Source organism: Rattus norvegicus, chromosome 14 (genome assembly GCF_021556685.1).
Source record: "Rattus norvegicus strain SHRSP/BbbUtx chromosome 14, alternate assembly SHRSP_T2T, whole genome shotgun sequence".
Lineage (NCBI taxonomy): Eukaryota > Metazoa > Chordata > Mammalia > Rodentia > Muridae > Rattus > Rattus norvegicus.
This window is the reverse complement of record NC_141547.1, coordinates 42,939,833-42,959,686: the sequence shown is the minus strand read 5'-3', so window position 1 is coordinate 42,959,686 and position 19,854 is coordinate 42,939,833. Positions and strand designations below refer to the sequence as shown.

Below are 19,854 nucleotides of genomic sequence, written 5' to 3'. Positions count from 1 at the left end.
GATCTAATAAGAAGTTAATAAACAAGCCCACCTAGTAAATAAATGAAGCGTTGAAAAGTAACTTACTTTACAGCATTTGGATCCAAGCTAGCATATAAATAATATAAGCATTTCATTCTCTCTTCTGTTTCCAGGTTATGGGGAACAAGATACTGAGCAAAGATTTTCTCTACCAACAGTCTATGAACAAACACACAAAAACAATTATGCTATTTAAGAAGTGAACTGAATTTAACCATTTTGTATAAAGTGGTTATACACCAATAATTATGTCACCAATGGTGTGGTTTATTTCATTATATGTTATAAAACAAACGTTCTAGAATGTCTGAATATTATTCTCACACTGTAGCAAGGCTGGCCTTAAATGCATGGAGCTCCTAGTGCCTCAGCCCATCTTAGTGCCTGGATTATAGGTGTGGGCACTGGTCCTGTTTATTCTGTCAGTTTTGGAAGAGGGAGAGATTGGTAATTTTTTTTTTTTTTTTAATGCAGACCAAGTCTCATGTACCCAAAGCTGGCCTCAAACTTGCTAATGTATACAATGGACTTGCCTTGAACCTCTCTCTGCTTGAGCCTCTGAAGTGCTGAGGTTACATGTGTGTTACCAACACACCCTGTTTCTTAAATGGGACTGACTGCCCCCACTAATCTTCTACAGGCTGAAACTACAGATTAAGGTAAGTAGCACTACTCAGAAAGCTATTAACACCAAGAATAGCTAATTCTCAAGAAACTTAGTAACTTCCTCTGACTATAATTCAGCTCCTTTCCCATGCTGCCACGTAGGAGAAACAGGAGGCTCTCCCACTATTACTTCCTGGACAACTGCACATCTCACTTTTCTTCTCCCCAGTCTAAATCCCTATTATTCAGGATCACTAGACTAAAAAGCACACAAGAGCTCTTCATTAGCCAATACTTCTTTCTATGCAGTGATACGGAAGTCACTCTAATTCAACAAAAACAACAAAGTATTTTACAAAAGCCAGAATAAAAAAAAAGAACGTTCCATTAACCAATTCAATACATATTTAGCAATGCATAAGTCAATTACTCTAATTCAACAAAACATTGCAAAATACTGTACAAAAAACTCAAGTATTGGCATAATAAAAAACAGAATAATAAGTAGCATTAAGAAAATAACAATTTCTGTACTGGCTCCAACAGTGTCGTCAAGACAAACAAAAGAAGCCCAAAGATGAGAGGTTACCAAACAGCGCTTTACTCAGACACTGGGCAGACACTCAATACCTATGTGACCTGACGACCCCGGGAGTATGAGTGAGCCATTTTTACTCCTCTTCATTTTATGAAGCAGAAGTACACATAAATAAAAATGACAAGAGATAAAATGACTTGTCTCTGTCCTGCCCGACTCCCAAGTCCATGTTTATTTCACCAGTGTTATGCCTTTACAATCTTGCAACAAACCATATGTAACCACTATATGTATGCTGAAATTATTTCTATATTTAGAAATAAATTATGTAAAAATTAAATAGAAGTACTTAAAAATGAAAAGCAGTTTTACCAAAATATTAAACTCACTTGTCATCAATGCTATTCTGATAATAGATGTGTAGAAGTTTGTCCTTTATCCAACTGACTTTCTCTGCAGCTTCCTTTCCTGCTTCACCATGAAGACAGTATTTCTTATAGAGTTGAGCCAGACCCATCATGGCTTCTTTTCTTACTCGCCACTAGAAAATATAGCACTTATGAGAGGGGCAAGACATCAAAACTCTATTCAAATCTACAAGCTGCAAATGGCGCACTAGGCTATGCAGTGTTACTGTGTGTACAGATGGCAGCACATCGTATCTTCCCGTAAGCAGCTTTGCCAAACTGCTTTACTAACCATTTCACACCTATTTTTGGTGAGACAGCAGCAGATCACTTTATACACTTTCCAGTGTGGTACTGCTAAATGTCCTACTAACCTTTTAGTTCCCCTTAAACAAAACATACTACAGATTACATTCAGTTCAATTCTTTGATGTGAATAAAAGGTATACATGAAAATTATAAATTATATAATTTGCTCTGTATAGAAAAGGCTACAGAGACTTAGTTATTTATATACCCTTCACTATACTGTGAATAATAACAAAGTTCAGTACCTAGAATTCTGGAAAAACAAGGCTGGTGAGAACCCTTTTGTGAATCTTAGGTGAGCTTCCTTACTTTGCAGACGTGCAAATAATGGGACAGGTGAGTTGGTTCAGCAAGTAAAGGAACTTGCTGCCAAAACCAAAGAACCCACATCAAATCAATCCCAGGACCTACATGGAACCCTCAGACTTCACCTGCACACTCAACACATTCACACACACCAATAATGATAAATACAATTCTACAACAAAAATATTGTTTAGGGCCTGGGAATATGGCTCGAATAGAAGAGCCTGCCTAGCATTTGATTCCCAGCATGGCACACCTAGGGAATACAGACAGGATAATCAGAAGTTCTAGGTCATCTTTATCTATGACAGTAAGTTGGAAGCTGGCCTGGGCTATAGAAGACTGTCTTTATTTATGTGCGTACATGGGTGTTTTATCTGCATATATACCTGAACACCAGAGAAAAGGCATCGGACCCCAGAGAACTACAGTTATAGATAGTTCGGGCGCTGCCATGTAAGTGCTGAAAACTGAACTCAGGCTCTCTGTAAGAGCAACCAATGCTTTTAATCACTGAACCATCTCTCCAGCCCCAGGACTCTGTCTTAAAAAAAAAAAAAGCACAGAGGGGTACAAGGGGTACAAGTTAGTTAATACATCTAATTCCAATATTCAGGGGACAGAGACTGACTGATGTCTGTAGGATTGAAGCCAGTCTAGTCTACAGAAAGCTCCAGGCCAGTCAGGGCTTTGAGTAAGACCATGTCTCAAAAAAACAAAACAAAAACAACAACAACAACAAAAAAAGAAAAACAAAAAACAAAAATAGAGGAGAAATGTTTGTCTTGAAAAGTGGGAGAGAATAAAAGCATTCTAATTGATGTAAGTCAGTACTTAAAGGTTTTGGAATCATTTTTTAGCCTACTCAGTAAGTAGAATGAAACTCAAAAATGTGAACAATAAAGGTTAAGATTGAACCCTGTTGTTCCTCTATCTTCCAGAATAGAAAATGGATAAAACAGATGCAAAAACTAAGCAAACAGATCAAAATGCTGAACTAAAAATATATAATAAATGATATGACCAGGTCATGCAGGCAAAAAAATATATTCACCACTTTTCTGAAACTGTGAGAGGTATATTAATAAGCACAGTGTTTTCTCAAACCATCCATTCCCCTAATAAGTAATATCGAGTTAAAAGGGAAGCATAGATTTAGTAATTCGAACTCAACAATATATAAGAATTTAAACTGAGACAAAAACAAAACAAACCTCAGAAATTTTAATTACTATTAACAAGTTAGTAGTGTTCTTTTCTTTTTTCAACACCCGTCACACAATTATTTTTAAAGAAGATAAAGAGCATGTCTGTAATATGTCAAAACATACTGATAAACCCTAAAAACACATCAACAGCATGTGTCTCTAGGAGACAGTAGCTTTAACAGTACCAAATGAGCCAGTGTACTGTAAAGCAACTGCCGTAAAACAAGTCCAGCTCAGGGCAGGACAGATGGCTTAGAGGTTGAGAGCACTGGCTACTCTTCCAGAGAGGACCAAGGTTCAATTCCCAGAAGTCATATAGCAGCTCACACCGTAACTCCAGTACCGAGGGACCAGAGGCCTCACACAGGCAAAACACCAAAAAGCACATTAAAAAAACAAAAAAAGGTCTGGCTCTTGCTTAAGGCTGATTTACTCTCCTTTAGTAACTACTGTCACGGTTAGAAACATTGCCTTTCTTTATCAACTCATGTTTCTAACTGCATCCAGTGACAGAAACGGCTAAATAAGGGGACTAGCCCCAAAGCCACTGCAGCCCTTAGCTGAATCACACATTATAGAAACTGTACTTCCTTAGGAAGTATGCTATTCTTTTAACTGAATGTACAACAGATCCAGCTAAGTTATGCAAAATACAAATGAATATACAGTCAGTTTCTTTTTGCAAACTAAAATGTGCAAAAAACCAAACTTTCATTTACCTCCTTTTCTTTATATAGAAATGCTATAAGAAAACCCACTCCCATAATAAGAAAAAAGATTGAGAATCCAACATATTTATTCATAAAGTAAAAAACTATGTCTATGGAGACAGGCAGATCACTGTGAGTCTGGAGTCAGCCTGTTCTACATAGTAAATAAAAGGACAGCCAGAGCTAAGTGTGTGTGCCTGAAACATAAGAGAATAGTTCTACATTCAGTGTTATTCTGGTATCCACCAGCTGCAACTGCTATTATAATACCAGACTTATACAATAATTTGAACAGAGAACGTCAAGAAGAACAAAGCCCCCAGATCTTACCCGTTTATCCAGTGTCCTTTCCCTGACAAAGCCAAGCAACTGATCATTTACTAAGGCAAGGTCTCTTTTGGCAGCTGTTATTATAGTAACAATGACATCATGACGAATGGCTTCTTCCGGATCATGTGACCTAACTTTTAAATATTCTGTAATTAAAAAGGAAGAGCTAAATGTTAGTTATGTAAATTGCCATGATTCCAAATGATTTAAAAAAAAAAAGCTTTAAGTTTTGTCCAAATCAGTGTTTATAAATTATAGGACAAGCTACAATCATCTGTAAGACAGCAGTAAGCACATCTTACTACTCAGAAAACTATGCTTATTACTTCAGAGCATATCTAAATACTAAATAATGTATTTTGGTAGAAGGTCAAATGACAACATAGTTTTACAGTCTGGAATGTCATTTATAAATTAAAAACTTAAAACAACAGTATAGATACCAAGGGCAGCAGAGGCTCTCCCTGAAGCTGTAGCCTGACTGTGGTGTCCATTCCCTAGCAGGGCTGCCTGGTCTGGTCTCAGTGAGAGAGGATGCGCCAACCCTGGCATACCTGATATAGAAAAAGACCCAGGACAGGCCCTACCACATCAGAGGAGGAGGAGAGGAGGAGAGGGTGTTAGGGGAGGCTCTCTATAACCGGGGAGACACACACACACACACACACACACCCCTAGGATCTTTAAAATAAACACACACATACACACACACACACACACACACACACACACACACACCCTAGGATCTTTAAAATAAATACACACACACACACACACACAAACACACACACACACACACACACACACACACACACACACACGCTCATGAGAAAAATAATATAGGGGCTGGAGAGATGGCTCAGTGGTTAAGAGCACTGACTGCTCTTCCAGAGGTCCTGAGTTCAAGCCCAGCAACCACATGGTGGCTCACAGCCATCTGTAATGAGATCTGATGCCCTCTTCTGAGGTGTCTGAAGACAGCTATAGTGTGCTTATACAGAATAAATAAATACATCTTTAAAAAAAGGAAGAAAAATGATATATATAATTATATAATATAAAATATAGACTATGAACTTTTAATAAATTATAATACAAATAAAATCAAACACGTTTTTCTATTTCTAATAAACAGTAGCATGTTGATAAAAGTGTTAAATACTTTAAATGGAATAAAAGCCAGGTGGTGGCGTAGTGGCAGAGGCAGGGGCAGCTATAGAGATGGCTCACAGGTCTAGGCAAGCCTGATCTACAGAGCAAGCTGCAAAACAGCCAGGGCTATGCACGGAAACATTGCTTTCAACACCACCCTGCCCATCCCCCCAAAAATTTAATATCCTAACCTAATCTAGAAGATAGCCCCCTTTTTTACATACATTAGGTATGTTTCTATATTTAGTAATGTAGAAGTGGTTTGTTTATATGTATGAGTGTGTGTGTGTGTGTATGTGTATACATACATATGTATGTGTGTTCATATGTATTATTTACTTAATAATTTTGAGACAGGATCTTACTGTGTAACATTAGCTGTCCTAGAGCTCACTGTGTAGAACAGACCGACCTTAAACTCAGAGCTACATCTGCCTCTGTCTCCCCAGTTCTGGGGTTAACAGAGTGTCAAACTAAACCCAGGTGTGATTCCTGTCTTAATCTAATGTCATAAGGATTACAGTATCTTAATTTAGGCTTTTTTTTTTTTTTTCCGGAGCTGGGGACCGAACCCAGGGCCTTGCGCTTCCTAGGTAAGCACTCTACCACTGAGCTAAATCCCCAGCCCCTTAATTTAGGATTTCTTAAAAAACTCCCAAGATTTTATTTTAAAATAGGAAATAATCTCCTAGCCCACAAAGCCAACATGAAGCCATCTTGCAATCACACATCTTTTTCAGTAACTAGAGTTGGGTACAGACCACATGTGAAAGGTTTGTATGGTTAATAAGTGTAACAAACTAGGGAGCTTACCTGTGAGATCTTTTGCTAAATCAGGGTGATTCATTAAACAGTGACTGGCAAACTTCACACTTTCTAACCTCACAGGAACATGAATGTCATTAAATCTAAACAAAAAGGGATTGTTAAATATTAGTAAGACAAAATAATTACTTTCAAATAAATATCACAAAAGTATTTATAAACAAAAATGGTTACTGAATAGAAACTGTGTTGATTATACTGACAGTTGAAGTATTCTATAGAAAATATAAAGACCTAGAAATGGTGGGCCATGACTTTAATAAACTCAGCGGTCAGGAGGCAGAGACAGCAGTTCAAAGATAGACAGCAAGAGCTATGAAAGAGACCCTATCAGAGAGAGAGAGAGAGAGAGAGAGAGAGAGAGAGAGAGAGAGAGAAACAGAAACAGACAGAGAGGGGGTATATAATTCTTAAAAACATTTCTGCAAAGAGTTATATGTCTACCATGCTGAAACAAAAACTAGCATAAATATAATATCTAATTCAAACACACATTTTGTAGACCTAAATTACTAAGGCTTCAAGTTTTACTAAAAAATAAATAATACTCAGAGCACAGCCATACATTCATGCACAAAGTATTAAAAATGAGTGGACTTTCTTCATAAATACTTTGGTCCACAATTTATTCTAAAAAGAAAATTATTACACAGATGTCAGCAAGGCCAATAAGGATCAATCAATGTTTTGGTATGTGTAGTCTTAATCCCATGGACTCTATAATCACATAGAGAATGCAAAACTCTGACATCATCCTTTCTTACCGCCCAAGAAAGCACTGCCAAAGAGGCCGATTCTGTGTTGCTAAATCTGAATCTTTAGAGCCAAACAATTTTGCTAGTAGTCGCACCACAGCTAGCCGCTCCTCACCGTCATTGCTCTAGAAAGAAAGAGGATACTCTTGACTTGTGTGATGAATAATGCAAGCTATAACGTGGTCCTGTTTACTACGGAAATGCTATCCTGATTTCCTGTTAGGTCAAATGGCTTCCTGACTTGACTTCACATCTTCCCTATTCATACCTACTTTACAGCTTATTTGCAACTTGCACATTGATTACATATAAACACTTTGTACACATGGAAGCATTTTACGAGAGTTTTTAAAAACTTCCTACCCTAGTAAGTTTCCTTCATAAAAATTATTTGCTGGGGTTGGGGATTTAGCTCAGTGGTAGAGCGCTTGCCTAGGAAGCGCAAGGCCCTGGGTTCAGTCCCCAGCTCCGAAAAATAGAACCAAAAAAAAAAAAAAAAAAAAAAATTATTTGCTGCAACCGAAAAATTCACATGAATAGTGATGACTTAAGGTTCTGGTATACAATTTTAGCAATGATCCTCCACTGAGTAAAGAACATAGCAGGGAAAAACAACACTTTTAAAAGGAATGGGAAGTCAAAGTTCAAGTTAATCACTCTCAGAAAGCTTTTGGGCAGTGGGAGTAAATTATGCACATTTGTATAAAACGATGCAAAATGACAATTATGTAAGGTCTTAAACACAGTAGTAACAAAATGGAAACTTTAAATTTTTTTTTCTCAACCAAAAAAACAAAAAACAATGCTCAGCACCATCTAGTATGTCTAAAATTTAATAGTTAACCCAAGCTAAGTAGTCAGCCAGTAACTTTATGAAAGTGCCACAGAGGAGACTCTGTGAACATTTTGTATTGTCTTGCTTGTGAGTGACTATATTTGCAGACCCATGATTATTTCAGGTAATATGAGGTTTTCAAATCTATAAACTACTAAAACAGAGTTAGGCTGATCTAAAGCCCTGCTTCCATCACTGTAAGGCGTCAGGTTTCTCAAGTAAAGCTCAAATGGCCTTCAGGTGTAAAATGGTTTGTTACTGCTGCTATACAAGTATGTTGATTTAAGTCACAATAAAGTATTATCTCATGATGATATAAATATGATGAATTGACAATATCCATCTTAATGAATGAGAAGACCAAATATTTAAAAACTCTACATTCATAGTTTATCAATTATTTTTTCTAATATTACATTTATTTAGCGAATATGAATCCTAATATACTAAATTGGCATAAAAATGATTAATCCCATTACTTATGCAGTAAGTAACTTTAGTATTTACTTAAATATATGAATATTCTTTAATATTAAAATACTGAATATTGTAAATGACACTAATGTTACATCTCCTGTCACTGTTCAGATAACTAGGCATGTTTTGTATGTTTGAGATAAATGAGATAAACTAAACTCATATTTTATTCTTATATAATAGAGAAGAAACATTTTCAAAGTAGTTTTTTTCCTATAAAGCTTAAAGAGTACCTTCAGTTTGAATTCAAGCTGTGGCATGACAGATAACAATAAATGAGGATCTATAGCAAAAAGTTCCTGAATCAGATCAAATACGTGTTCGGAGAGATCACTGACTGATGATCTGCCCAGCACCAGCACTTGATTGAAAAACTGTAAGAGACATTACAATAAAACAATGTGTTATTTTATTTAAAAACCAAAACAATTTTCTATAAACATACATGTAAAGAATGATTGAGCATTACACATACAATTGAAAGATACAGATTAGCTATTGAATTTTTAACATGTAAGAGAGGACATTAAACATTAAGAGAAGAATCAAACATTCAAGTATTGTCTAATCATGAATGCTAAAAGGAGAAATTAAAACAGATTATATCGGCGGTTGAATTGAGAATTTTGGTTTCTTTAAAAACCCAGTTACAGTACATGAATCTGTTTTATTTTAGTCTCAAGTGTGGGATAAGAAGCTGCTTCACAGCAGGTGATTACGATTTGCCCCAAGCACAAGAAAGGCCATGAGTTGTGCCAGCAGCAGTTTAATTGTGGGAACTGTGGAGAGGGTATGAACAGGAGAGCCCAAGAGAGCATGTAGAGGCTGCTGCTCCCCCTGCTGCTGCTGATTCCCGTTGGTGCAGTTTGTCAAGTGGTTGTGAGCAAACAGACTAGAAGAAGAGAAATCCTGACAACAAAGCTGAACTTGCCTCAAAGAACTCAAGGCCCCTAATCAGCAGAAAGTAGTCTAAAGAGGTCTATATTCCTTTTCCCTTCTAACTTCTTTCTCTCCTACCTAGTATTGCAGGATTGGAAGGGATTAGAGTGGAATTAAGTGGAGGTAGAGGTATAAGAACCCAATAAAGTAGAGTGAAAAAGCATGCCAACAAGGCCGTGTTTCAAATAAGAATGACATTTCTGAAAACCTTAATTTTCATTAAAGTAAGCAATATGTATAACATGTATAATTCATTATAGAGCCATTATAAAGCAATCACTAAGTGGAAAAAATTTTAAAGTCTCAATCTGATTTCTATTTAAACAATGTTTTCTTCTATGAGTTTAGTGATAAATATTAGTTTAAGGTATTTATATTCATATTAATCATGGGGTCTTTAAAAAAAGTAAAGACAGTTTTCAAATATACACAAATGGAGCTAGAGAGATGGCTCAACAGTCAAGAGCACTGGCTGATCCTCCAGCAGACTCAGGACCCACATGGCAGCTCTGTAACTCCAGTCTCAGGATATACGATAGCCTCTTCTGACCCCTATGGATACCGGATATACATATGGTAGACAGAAATACATTTAGTGGAAAATACCTATACATATAATTGAGAGAATGCACGTATACACATGAATAAGCATGAGATGATGCCTATGGAAGCATATCTGAACCAACTGAGAGTCATTTCTGAGAACTGAGAACAGGACATTCAAGGCAACCCACTACAATCTTAATTTAGGAACAGACATAGCAATTTTACATAATTTAAACTAACAATCCTTCTCTTTTAATGAGGTAATTTCAAAACAGTAGTGGAATTCCAAAAAATTATCTGAAAACACCAAAAAAACTTTTAATACAAGGCAAAAAGGGAAAAGAGTGCATGTGTCAATTTATAGTCATTTATATTATTGGCAAAAAGTTAAAACATGGAACTAGACATAAGAGACATGCACATGGCTTCTTGCTGAGTGCCGCCAACATGGTGTTCAGGCGTTTCGTGGAGGTTGGCCGAGTGGCCTACATCTCCTTTGGGTCCCATGCTGGAAAGCTGGTCTCATTTGTAGATGTTATTGATCAAAACAGGGCTTTAGTGGATGGACCCTGCACTCGGGTAAGGAGGCAGGCCATGCCTTTCAAATGCATGCAGCTCACTGACTTCAGACTCAGGTTCACATGCAGTGCATGCCAGAAGTATGTACGGAAAGCTTGGGAGAAGGCAGACATCAATACAAAATCGGCCGCCACACGATGGGCTAAGATAATTGATGCCAGAGAAAGGAAAGCCAAGATGACAGATTTTGATCGGTTCAAAGTCATAAAGGCAAAGAAAATGAGGAACAGAATAATCAAGACTGAAGTGAAGAAACTCCAGAGAGCTGCTCTCCTGAAAGCTTCTCCTAAAAAAGCCGCTGTTGCTAAGGCTGCCATCGCAGCTGCAGCAGCGACTAAAGCCAAGGTCCCAGCCAAGAAGGCAACAGGACCAGGCCAGAAGGCTCCTGCACAGAAGGCTGCAGGCAAGGCAGCGCCCCCTGCTAAAGGTCAGAAGGGTCAGAAGACCCCAGCCCAGAAGGCACCTGCTCCAAAGGCAACTGGCAAGAAAGCATGAGGAGACTACACAAAGAATAAAAAAAAAGAGACATGCACATGAGTATATTTGTAAACAACTGCTATTTGAAGGTTGTAAAATTATAAATTTTTAACACTCTACTTCTTGCAAAGCTAACAGACTTATATCAATTAATTTTTTCTATTATAAGAATTAATTTATTAATTTATGCACATGCTTGAATATGTTGGTGGATTTTCAAGATAAGGTTTCTTTGTCTATCTTTAGCTGTCTCAGAAAAAGGTCTGTAGACCAGGCTGGCCTTGAACTCAGAGATACCGCCTGCCTCTGCCTACTGAGTACTGGGAATAAAGGCATGCAATTATTTCATGTCCATGAAATACTGAAAGACACTGGAGACTGGAGAGAGAGCTCAGCATGTAAAGTCACCTGTTCCCTCCCAAACCTGATAAGCATTGTTTGATCCCTAAGACAGGGCAGAAGAACAGAACAGTCCCATACATGTAGTGTCAACTCTGCAATTTTGGTTTCTTTTTAAAAAGAAAAAGAAAAAAAAAGAAATATTTTAAGAATATATTTCCGGGGTTGGGGATTTAGCTCAGCGGTAGAGCACTTGCCTAGCGAGCACAAGGCCCTGGGTTCGGTCCCCAGCTCCGGAAAAAAAAAAAAAGAATATATTTCCATTTTAATCCCAGATATGGGGATATGATGCTACTTCGGACTGCCACAGCAGATGGTTATGATTTGCTTCCTGCTCCAGCAGAGGCGTGGTTTTGCCAGCTATAGATCATTTTTGTGATTGTGACTTTGGAATTCTGGGAACTTTCCATGCTATAGTGCCCCCATAGTCAGGATTAGTGGTTGTTGGTCCTTTAGGAAGGCCATTGTTGGCCATGGTCAAAGAAAAAAACAAAAGGAAAGAAAATAGATTCAGTAATTTTCTTTCCTCTCTCCCCTCTATCCTTTCTCTCTTATCTAGTGAGAAAGGGTAGGGGGGCGGGGACGACGACACCACCCCAAAGGTGGGAAGAGAACAATCCACAAAGCAAAGAAAGACCAGATCAGCTACACCTAACAGTCTATCCACTTACTCCTAGCTCTCCTATACATATTCATTCATTCTCATATTCTCTCTCTCTCTCTCTCTCTCTCTCTCTCTCTCTCTCTCTCTCTCTCCCTATATATAAATTTCTACTAAAGAAGAAACAGAGGTTTTCAGAAGAACAACCTAGAAGATACAAAGATAAAAAGGTATACAGATAAGTAAGAAACAGGCAATGTCTGAGGCCAGCCTGATAAGTCCCAGGCCAGGGTTACATACTGAGACCCTTGTTCAAAGGATGGGCAAGATACATAGACAAAGTCAAAGAGTTTTGAGTATTTGGAAGGTAATATGGCAATCACAGATGCAAAAAGAAGGGGTGAGAAGTGATTTTACATGTTAAGTCAAATCCGTCACTTGTACCAGTTGGAAGGCATTTTAAAAAGCTACACTGCACTTCTCCAATTTTTGTCGTATTCACATTTCATATTTTACTGAATAAACAGTTTGAATAAAGCTGTTTATGTAAGAAATATATCTATATGTGAATGATTCTAATAAATTCATATAATACCTCAAGAATCACAGAGTTCTGAAATGTATACAGAAATACATACATTGGCAATACATGCTTCAATAGTCTGGACTGTCCTTTTCAACAGAACTTTCGCAAGGTCAAAGGACTGTTTATTTAAGTTCTGAAAAACAAAAACATGGAAAACTTCAAATGAATTGGTGCACTGATCAGACAACATCATTTGAACAGTAAGTATTCAATTCTACCGAAGAATGAAAACAGTTAAGGTACTTCCCTTCGTGGTATTGCATAGAAGGGGCCAAATGAACTCAACAAATCAAACACTACATGACATTAGACAGGCAGCCAAAAGTCCAACACATATAAACAGATGTTGAGGTTTATGAGTCTGTATATTAACCACTACGAACTTATACTCTACTCTCCCCTAAACCCAATCCATCATGCTAAACATTTTGTTGTTTTATCAATGTGAGCTTGAAGAACATTCCTGGAGATGTGGCTCAGTGGTATAGTTGATGAATTACATAACATTTATGAGGCCCTAGATTCAAATTCATGCACCATAAATAGGAATGGGTCAGGAAGACCTTGGACCAACTGGGTCCTCACTGTGTAGTACTGGCTGGCTGGGCAGTTACTAAATAGGTCAGGCTGGCCTTACAGGTCTGCCTGCCTCTGTTTCCCAAGTGACTGTGCTAAAGGTATGAGCCATTACACTCACAATGTTTCTGAAATGAGGAATACTATGCTATCTTAAGTCTCATTGCACTATAACAAATTAAGAATATAAGAAAGATGGTACCACTACATATATTTAAATTTTCAAAACTTACTAAAACAATTATTTTCAAGAATACCTGCTAACACCTATGCTAACATAGATTCTACTGAATCTATTCGGTCGCATTCATCTTATACCTCTCAAGGGGAAGCTAGAAACACTACACTTCTGAGGCTGGTGGCTGAGAGCGCTGCTGCTTTTGCAGAGGACGAGTCGTATTCCCAGCACTCACATAGTGTCTCAGAACTGTCTATAACTCCGTACCCTCTTCAGGCTTCTGTGGCACTGCATACATATAGTTCACAGACATATATATAAGTAGAACACCCACATACATTAAACAAACATGAAACTTTTAAATATTTCAATCAATATATCTTCTAAAAATAATAGTTGTAAGACTAACGTGATTAATCCTAGGGACAGAATAGGAACTACTATATAAAATTACAAATGGACAAAACCAGTAATTGATTTCTTTAGGTAAGCTGATTTTAATACTTTGATTCTATACAGACCTTGTGTGCAGGGATGAGATTGATAAGAATGGAATCCAATAATTCTTGAGTAACTCCATCACCTTCCATGATGATAGAACTCATCAAGTCTAACATGTGCATTTGTACCTTCTTATTGTGGCTATTGCTAAACAAGAAAGAAAAATTAAGGCATATAAAAAAGACAAACGTCCCAGGGTTTTTTTTTCCTTTCATGTTCTTGTTTCTTTACTGGTGACAAAGTCTTATTACATAACCCAGGTTGATCAAACACATGTTGCACCTCCTCACAACTCCTAAGTGCCACCATACCTGTTAAAATGTCCAGTTTAAAGCAATAATCTAGGCACAGACCTGAAATTCTAGCTACTCAGGAGACTGAGGAGGGCAAATCATAGTTTAAGGACATATGAGTCTCTCTAGGGGAGAGAATAAGGTTGGGAAATATGGTTCAACAGTAGAGCACTTGCCTACTGTGTGTCTTGTGTATAGCAGAGGAAATGAATTGGAAGAATATAGATATTTAGCTTGATACAAAACAGCACAAAACAAAAATCCAAGTGCTTGGTTCTGAGATCTATGTATCTGATAAGAAAGAAAAGAGTGCAAGGAAGACACATGAAAGAGACCTTAAAAAAATTATTCCAGGCCAAGCTTGGGGATGCACACCTTTAATCTCAGTGCTTGGGAGGCAGAAGAAGATTCAAGGCCAACCTGATCTACACAGTGAATTCTACACTAGCTTTGCCACGGCAAAGTTGAGACAGTGAGAGCCTGTCTCAAAAACAAATTACTTCAAAGATTTCACCAGTGCAAATCAGTAAACTTAAAGACTTTCCCTTCCAGTGCTCGCTTCGGCAGCACATGTACTAACACTGGAACATACAGAGCAGATTAGCATGGCCCCTGTGCAAGGATGACATTCAATTTAACAAGCATTCCATACTTAAAAAAAAGAGAGAGAGACTTTCCCTTTCAGGTAGATGTAGTAACAAGACCTATGATTTGCCCCTTTTTGAAACAATTAAAAAGTGAGCAAAATACAGAAACAAATCCTGTTCTGTTATTGGGTATCAAGCACACACTGATGAGAGAAAATCAGCAGCCTACAACTGTCATAGTTTTGAGTAAGCTAACAGGCCAAGGGAGACAGCCCTAGTGGATCCTGATAGTTCTCCACAAGAGTCCACACAGAATAAAGTTTGTAGAGCTGAGTGAGGGCAAAGAACTACTGATAAATCAAAATCAAACAATCAAGGGCTTAATGATCAGCATATGCATGTGGGAAAGTTTCTTGCAACCAGAGAATGAATCATCTTTGGACTTCCTATGAGAGTTTGGAAGAGTATTCAAGAGGAGAAGGCCCAGAGTCTAGAAATTCAAGGAGCCCAAAGTACAAAATCAAAATCAAACCAAAGTCAGAAGAAAAGTTCTACAATACATCATAATCAAGGTTCCTGAAATGAATTAACAAACAAAAAGGCTTCAAAGTATAGAGTAAATTTTGTGTGGATAAGGTTATAGAAAGAACAAAATTAGTATTTTCACAAATTGTTGAGGCTAGTAACCATTAATTTCAAAACAGAAGTCTATGAAATGGTGGTACAATGCAAACAGTAGTTACAAATTGTTCACTTTAATTAATTTTTGTATATGTGTATTGGTCTGTGTGTACAGTCGTGTGTACAAATACTTATCTGAGCACTGTGGAAGATGGGCAAACTCTCCTGCCAATCCTCAGGAGCCAACTGTTCTTGTGGGAGGATCTCTCATTATGACTCACCAAGTAGGCCGTCTGGCTAGAGAACCCCAAATCCTGCCTGCCTTTATTTAGTGGGCAACTGAGTTCACTAGGATGTGCTAGTGCTTACTGAACCTAGCTTTTCTGTGGCTCAAACTCAGGTCTTCATGCTTATGCGGCAAGCACTTTACCAACTAAGTCACCGCCCCAAGACAAACATGCTCATTCTATATGTCACGTTACAATGGTGTTCCATGAGGATATGGACTCTCTCTGACCAACCCTTTATTCTGGCTTTGCCTAAACATCTAAAAACTCACTCTTTCGGGGTTGGGGATTTAGCTCAGTGGTACAGCACTTGCCTAGGAAGCGCAAGGCCCTGGGTTTGGTCCCCAGCTCCGAAAAAAGAACCAAAAAAACCAAAAAACAAAAAACAGAAAAAAAAAACCACAAAAAACAAAAAACAAAAAACAAAAAAAAAAACCTCACTCTTTCATAAGCAACCCCACAGAACCATGTGCTGAAGATTTCTTTTGGAGACAATGAATTAATAAAATAAATTTCACCCCCTTCTTCCTACATGTCTTAATGTGGTAGAGATTTCAAAATTAATACAAAACATTGGCATACAATGTAATACACATTGTATGCCAATTGTGTAAGACACAGCTCACAGACGTTTGTGTAAACAGTAAAACTACTAGTTGGAAACCAGTCTGGACTCTCCTAACCACCAACTCTAGTGAGCTTCTTCTACTAGTTTCTCTATTCTATGAAAAGCTGACTTAAGCAATGTTTGTGACTTTAAAGAGGCAGGGATATAGTTCAATAGCAGAGAATTTGCCTAGTCTAGCAAGTAAGTGTGAGTCCCTGGATTCCCTCTCAATGGTTTCACAATACATATATTACTTACTTACATACAAATAAAAATTCATATCACATATACATACCTAATTCCAAAAAAGCAGACCAAAGTCAGCAAGTGAATGGACTAATCTGTTCTCCTCCACAGTATTTCACGGTTTCATGTCTTATGCCTTTTACACTACACCAATGCTATGGCTTTTACCAATTAAGTTTCTTCCAAACAAGGGGTGAGATACCTCTTTCTGAGTTATTGGTTAGGAAAGCCCTAGAGCCATGTCCAACAGAGTCTGAACTGCTCCTGATTGCCCACTAAAACTAGAAACTAAGAATATACCTAGGTTGAAGGACAAAAAGAAATCCAAGTTGGAACTGATGTGAAAACTTCCCTCCTCACAGCTAGCTTTCGCAGTGCCAAAAGGCACTATGCAAGCAGTGGGAGAGAAAAGTAACGAGTGTTATTATGTAGTGGTAAATCCTGAATGCTACAAAACTGACAATATCCAAGAGTGCAATAGTGCCAAGAAAATGATGAGGGTTGCCAACTGTTTTCTGGTTGGATCTGAGGACTGTTCCAAGGAGAGAATACATGTCCAGTATAATAAATCTGGTCAAAAGCCCATGGTTCAGAAATTCATAACCCCTGAGGATATCGGTGAAAAGAACCTACTCTTGTTTTGCTAAATGGAACTGTGGTTAAACTGTGGCCAGTCTTTGTTTATACCTATAGATCAATGCTGCTCTAAACCCTGGCCAGAGAGGCTTCTAAAGTAGGCAACAGTTAATGCAGATTCATAACTAGTCAAAGCACTAAGAATGAGTGAGGGTTGCATGTCTAGCTCTGAATGAAATACCTATAGAGTTCATTGATGGAGGAACATGGAGGAGGAGGAAGAAGGTGAGGAGGAGGAGGAGGGGGAGGAGTACTACTACTACTACTCTGGGGTTGTGCTCTGAACATGGCGTGCCCACTGTACTGATGAACTCATTGCTCTATGGCTGTCTACACAAGATCAAGCCAAGAGTAAGATTCAGTATTCTAGCAGGAAGGACTACAGGACTCAGTGGATTACTGGGGGTGGGAGTGGGCTGTGTGAAAAAGGACATGAAGATGGGTGTCCTGAGGGCAAATATGACCTGTATGTTGTAAAATAAAATAAAATTTAAAAAACCCCAAGGACTCAATTTAATTTATTTAATTCCTCTAATATTATTTAGCCTCAAACACACAAAAAGACTCGGAAAAGGCAACCAAGTAATCTATACCATAAGGGGAAAGAAGCGGTGTAAACCAGGTATGCAGCTCGATCCAAATCTCAACATTCACGAGGCTGACAGGAGACTGCTGCAAAGTTAAGGCCAGCCCAGCCTCGCTCAGTGTTATAAAGTAGCCCTACTTTATTCAGGGAAACAATTGAATAATTAATTAAAACAATGGACAGCTCCCAAACAACAGGGTTTCATTATTTTCCATTTGTAATCAATTCTCTATAAATCTAGAGTTTTATATATTGAGTAATGATACTTTAATACATACAGTAAGAAAAAAAAAAGCTTTAAAAAAACTTACTTGATTACTGAGAAGAGAGTCCTAAAAAGCTGAATAAAAATTTCATTGCAATCTTCCAATTCAAAGCAGATGTTATATGATTTAACCCAAGCTAAATTCTTAAATCAATAAATAAAAATAATTGGTTAATCACATATATGTACAACTGTGAAACAAAAGCACACTAGTACAATTTAATTTTTACAATTAGGACTCTTTATAGTAAAGTCTACAAAGACTAAATATTACTAGTCATTTTAATCCTTAAATACATGGTTGATGGCATCAACTTTCAAGTTGAAAAGTACCAAATAGGAGTTTATATATTAATGTGTGTGTGTGTGTGTGTGTGTGTGTGTGTGTATCTCCTTCAGGAGCAGTGAAATTCATTTATAAATTAGGAATGAAAATAAAATGTCAAATTACTTTTTCAGTAATTATACTTTTTAACTTTTTAAGATAGGAGGAAACATTATTTTCCTTATGAAACATAAGACAGTTTATTAAGTTAGCTATGTATAAAACAGTTTCAGTTTACATTATAGCTATAAAAATGTATAACAACATGAAATTATATTTATTAAAGTATTTTTACCTCTAATAAATAAAAATATCTATTAAACTGTGGACTCTTTGTATCCTCCAAACCTTTTAATTGTCTGGTAATAAAGAGAAATATGTCCTGTTAAATAAAAAAATAAAAAATATATTAACTTAGACATTTTTACTTGTCATTTTTGCAATATCTACATCTAGAGGTATAAATATTAAAAAATAATTACAAACTAATAAAGAACACTCATTTATTTGAATGCTGTGGGACTGCCTACGCCATTATTTTAGATGGCTGAAAAGGATTAGCACAAACAAAATGTCCTTTTGCAAGAAAAACTAAAGACTGTTACTTCTCCTGCACACTTCGGGGCCCTCATTTAAGAAGACTATCTTCCTACACTCCTGTCTATAACAGAGCTTCTGGTCACTCACTGTCTGTACTCTCATCATGGTAAACTGCTTTCTCCATTTCTAATGAGTGTACTGAGTCTTTCCTACTACTACTGACATGTAAGGCAGTAGCTTCCGACCCATGGTTTTGAATTTATGTGTAAAAACAAGGTTGCATTGGCCTGAAAGCTGATGATAGCGCTGTATTCCTTTTTTAATTTTTAAGGTATTTTCATTGTAAATAACATTAGTATGGTACAAAATGACTTGTTTTATTGTGATCCTCCTTACAGGAGAAACTGGTAATGCATTTTGTGTTTCTCCTTTTATACATACTCATGATAAAGTTTATTCTATGAACCAGGCACAGTAAGAAATGAACAAAAATAACTACAAACAAAGCAATGTTATAGTTACAAAAGGGGTCGTTAAAGTAAGTATGACTTGAATATAAGCACTAAGACACTAACTACTCCAGGTGCTGAGGTATCCAAGGCAGCCACTCTGACTGACAGGCAGATGGCCTATGTCTCAAGAGGAATAAAGCATGGCAGCGAACTTCATTATAGTCCTCAAACACTATTTATTACATTGAAACTTTACAGAATGTTGTTTCTGGACTTTCTCACTTAATAGCCTGGAGCCTGGTTGATCCCAAGGGATTGAAAGTATGGAAAGAGAAACCAAACAGACAGAAGAGCAATACTGACTGTACTTAAAGGAGGGATGGCTCAGCCTTTGCTGTTCTCTCTAAAGAACCTGAGTTTAATTTCCAGCACCTACATCTGATGGCTCACAAGAACCTGCAACTGATTTTAGATTCTCTGACACCATCAACATCATACAAGGCATCTATGTATGCAATGCACATAAACTCTTGCAGGCACACACATAT

The 19,854-nt window shown here is 37.4% G+C and overlaps 1 protein-coding gene, 1 non-coding gene and 1 pseudogene across 4 annotated transcripts in view; 2 read left to right on the top strand and 1 right to left on the bottom strand.

Annotated features, from left to right (window-relative positions):
* Positions 1–19,854, bottom strand: part of Pds5a (PDS5 cohesin associated factor A) — a 98,177-nt gene that overhangs the window by 45,923 nt on the left and 32,400 nt on the right. For both annotated transcript variants that reach the window (NM_001083624.1, XM_087583078.1), the window contains exons 3-12: positions 18,610–18,696; positions 18,036–18,133; positions 13,882–14,008; positions 12,659–12,739; positions 8,713–8,853; positions 7,177–7,292; positions 6,401–6,495; positions 4,436–4,581; positions 1,555–1,706; positions 67–180 (exon numbers count right to left, since the gene is read on the bottom strand). In NM_001083624.1, coding sequence (NP_001077093.1) covers positions 67–180; positions 1,555–1,706; positions 4,436–4,581; positions 6,401–6,495; positions 7,177–7,292; positions 8,713–8,853; positions 12,659–12,739; positions 13,882–14,008; positions 18,036–18,133; positions 18,610–18,696 — 1,157 coding nt within the window. The remainder of the gene's footprint in view (positions 1–66; positions 181–1,554; positions 1,707–4,435; positions 4,582–6,400; positions 6,496–7,176; positions 7,293–8,712; positions 8,854–12,658; positions 12,740–13,881; positions 14,009–18,035; positions 18,134–18,609; positions 18,697–19,854) is intronic.
* On the top strand, positions 10,389–11,384 carry Rpl14l2 (ribosomal protein L14 like 2; annotated as a pseudogene). Its single transcript, XR_015637433.1, has one exon. The product of XR_015637433.1 is annotated as a ribosomal protein L14 like 2 (transcript).
* On the top strand, positions 14,706–14,810 carry LOC120096749 (U6 spliceosomal RNA). The gene has a single exon (XR_015637815.1). It is a non-coding gene; the product is annotated as a U6 spliceosomal RNA (small nuclear RNA).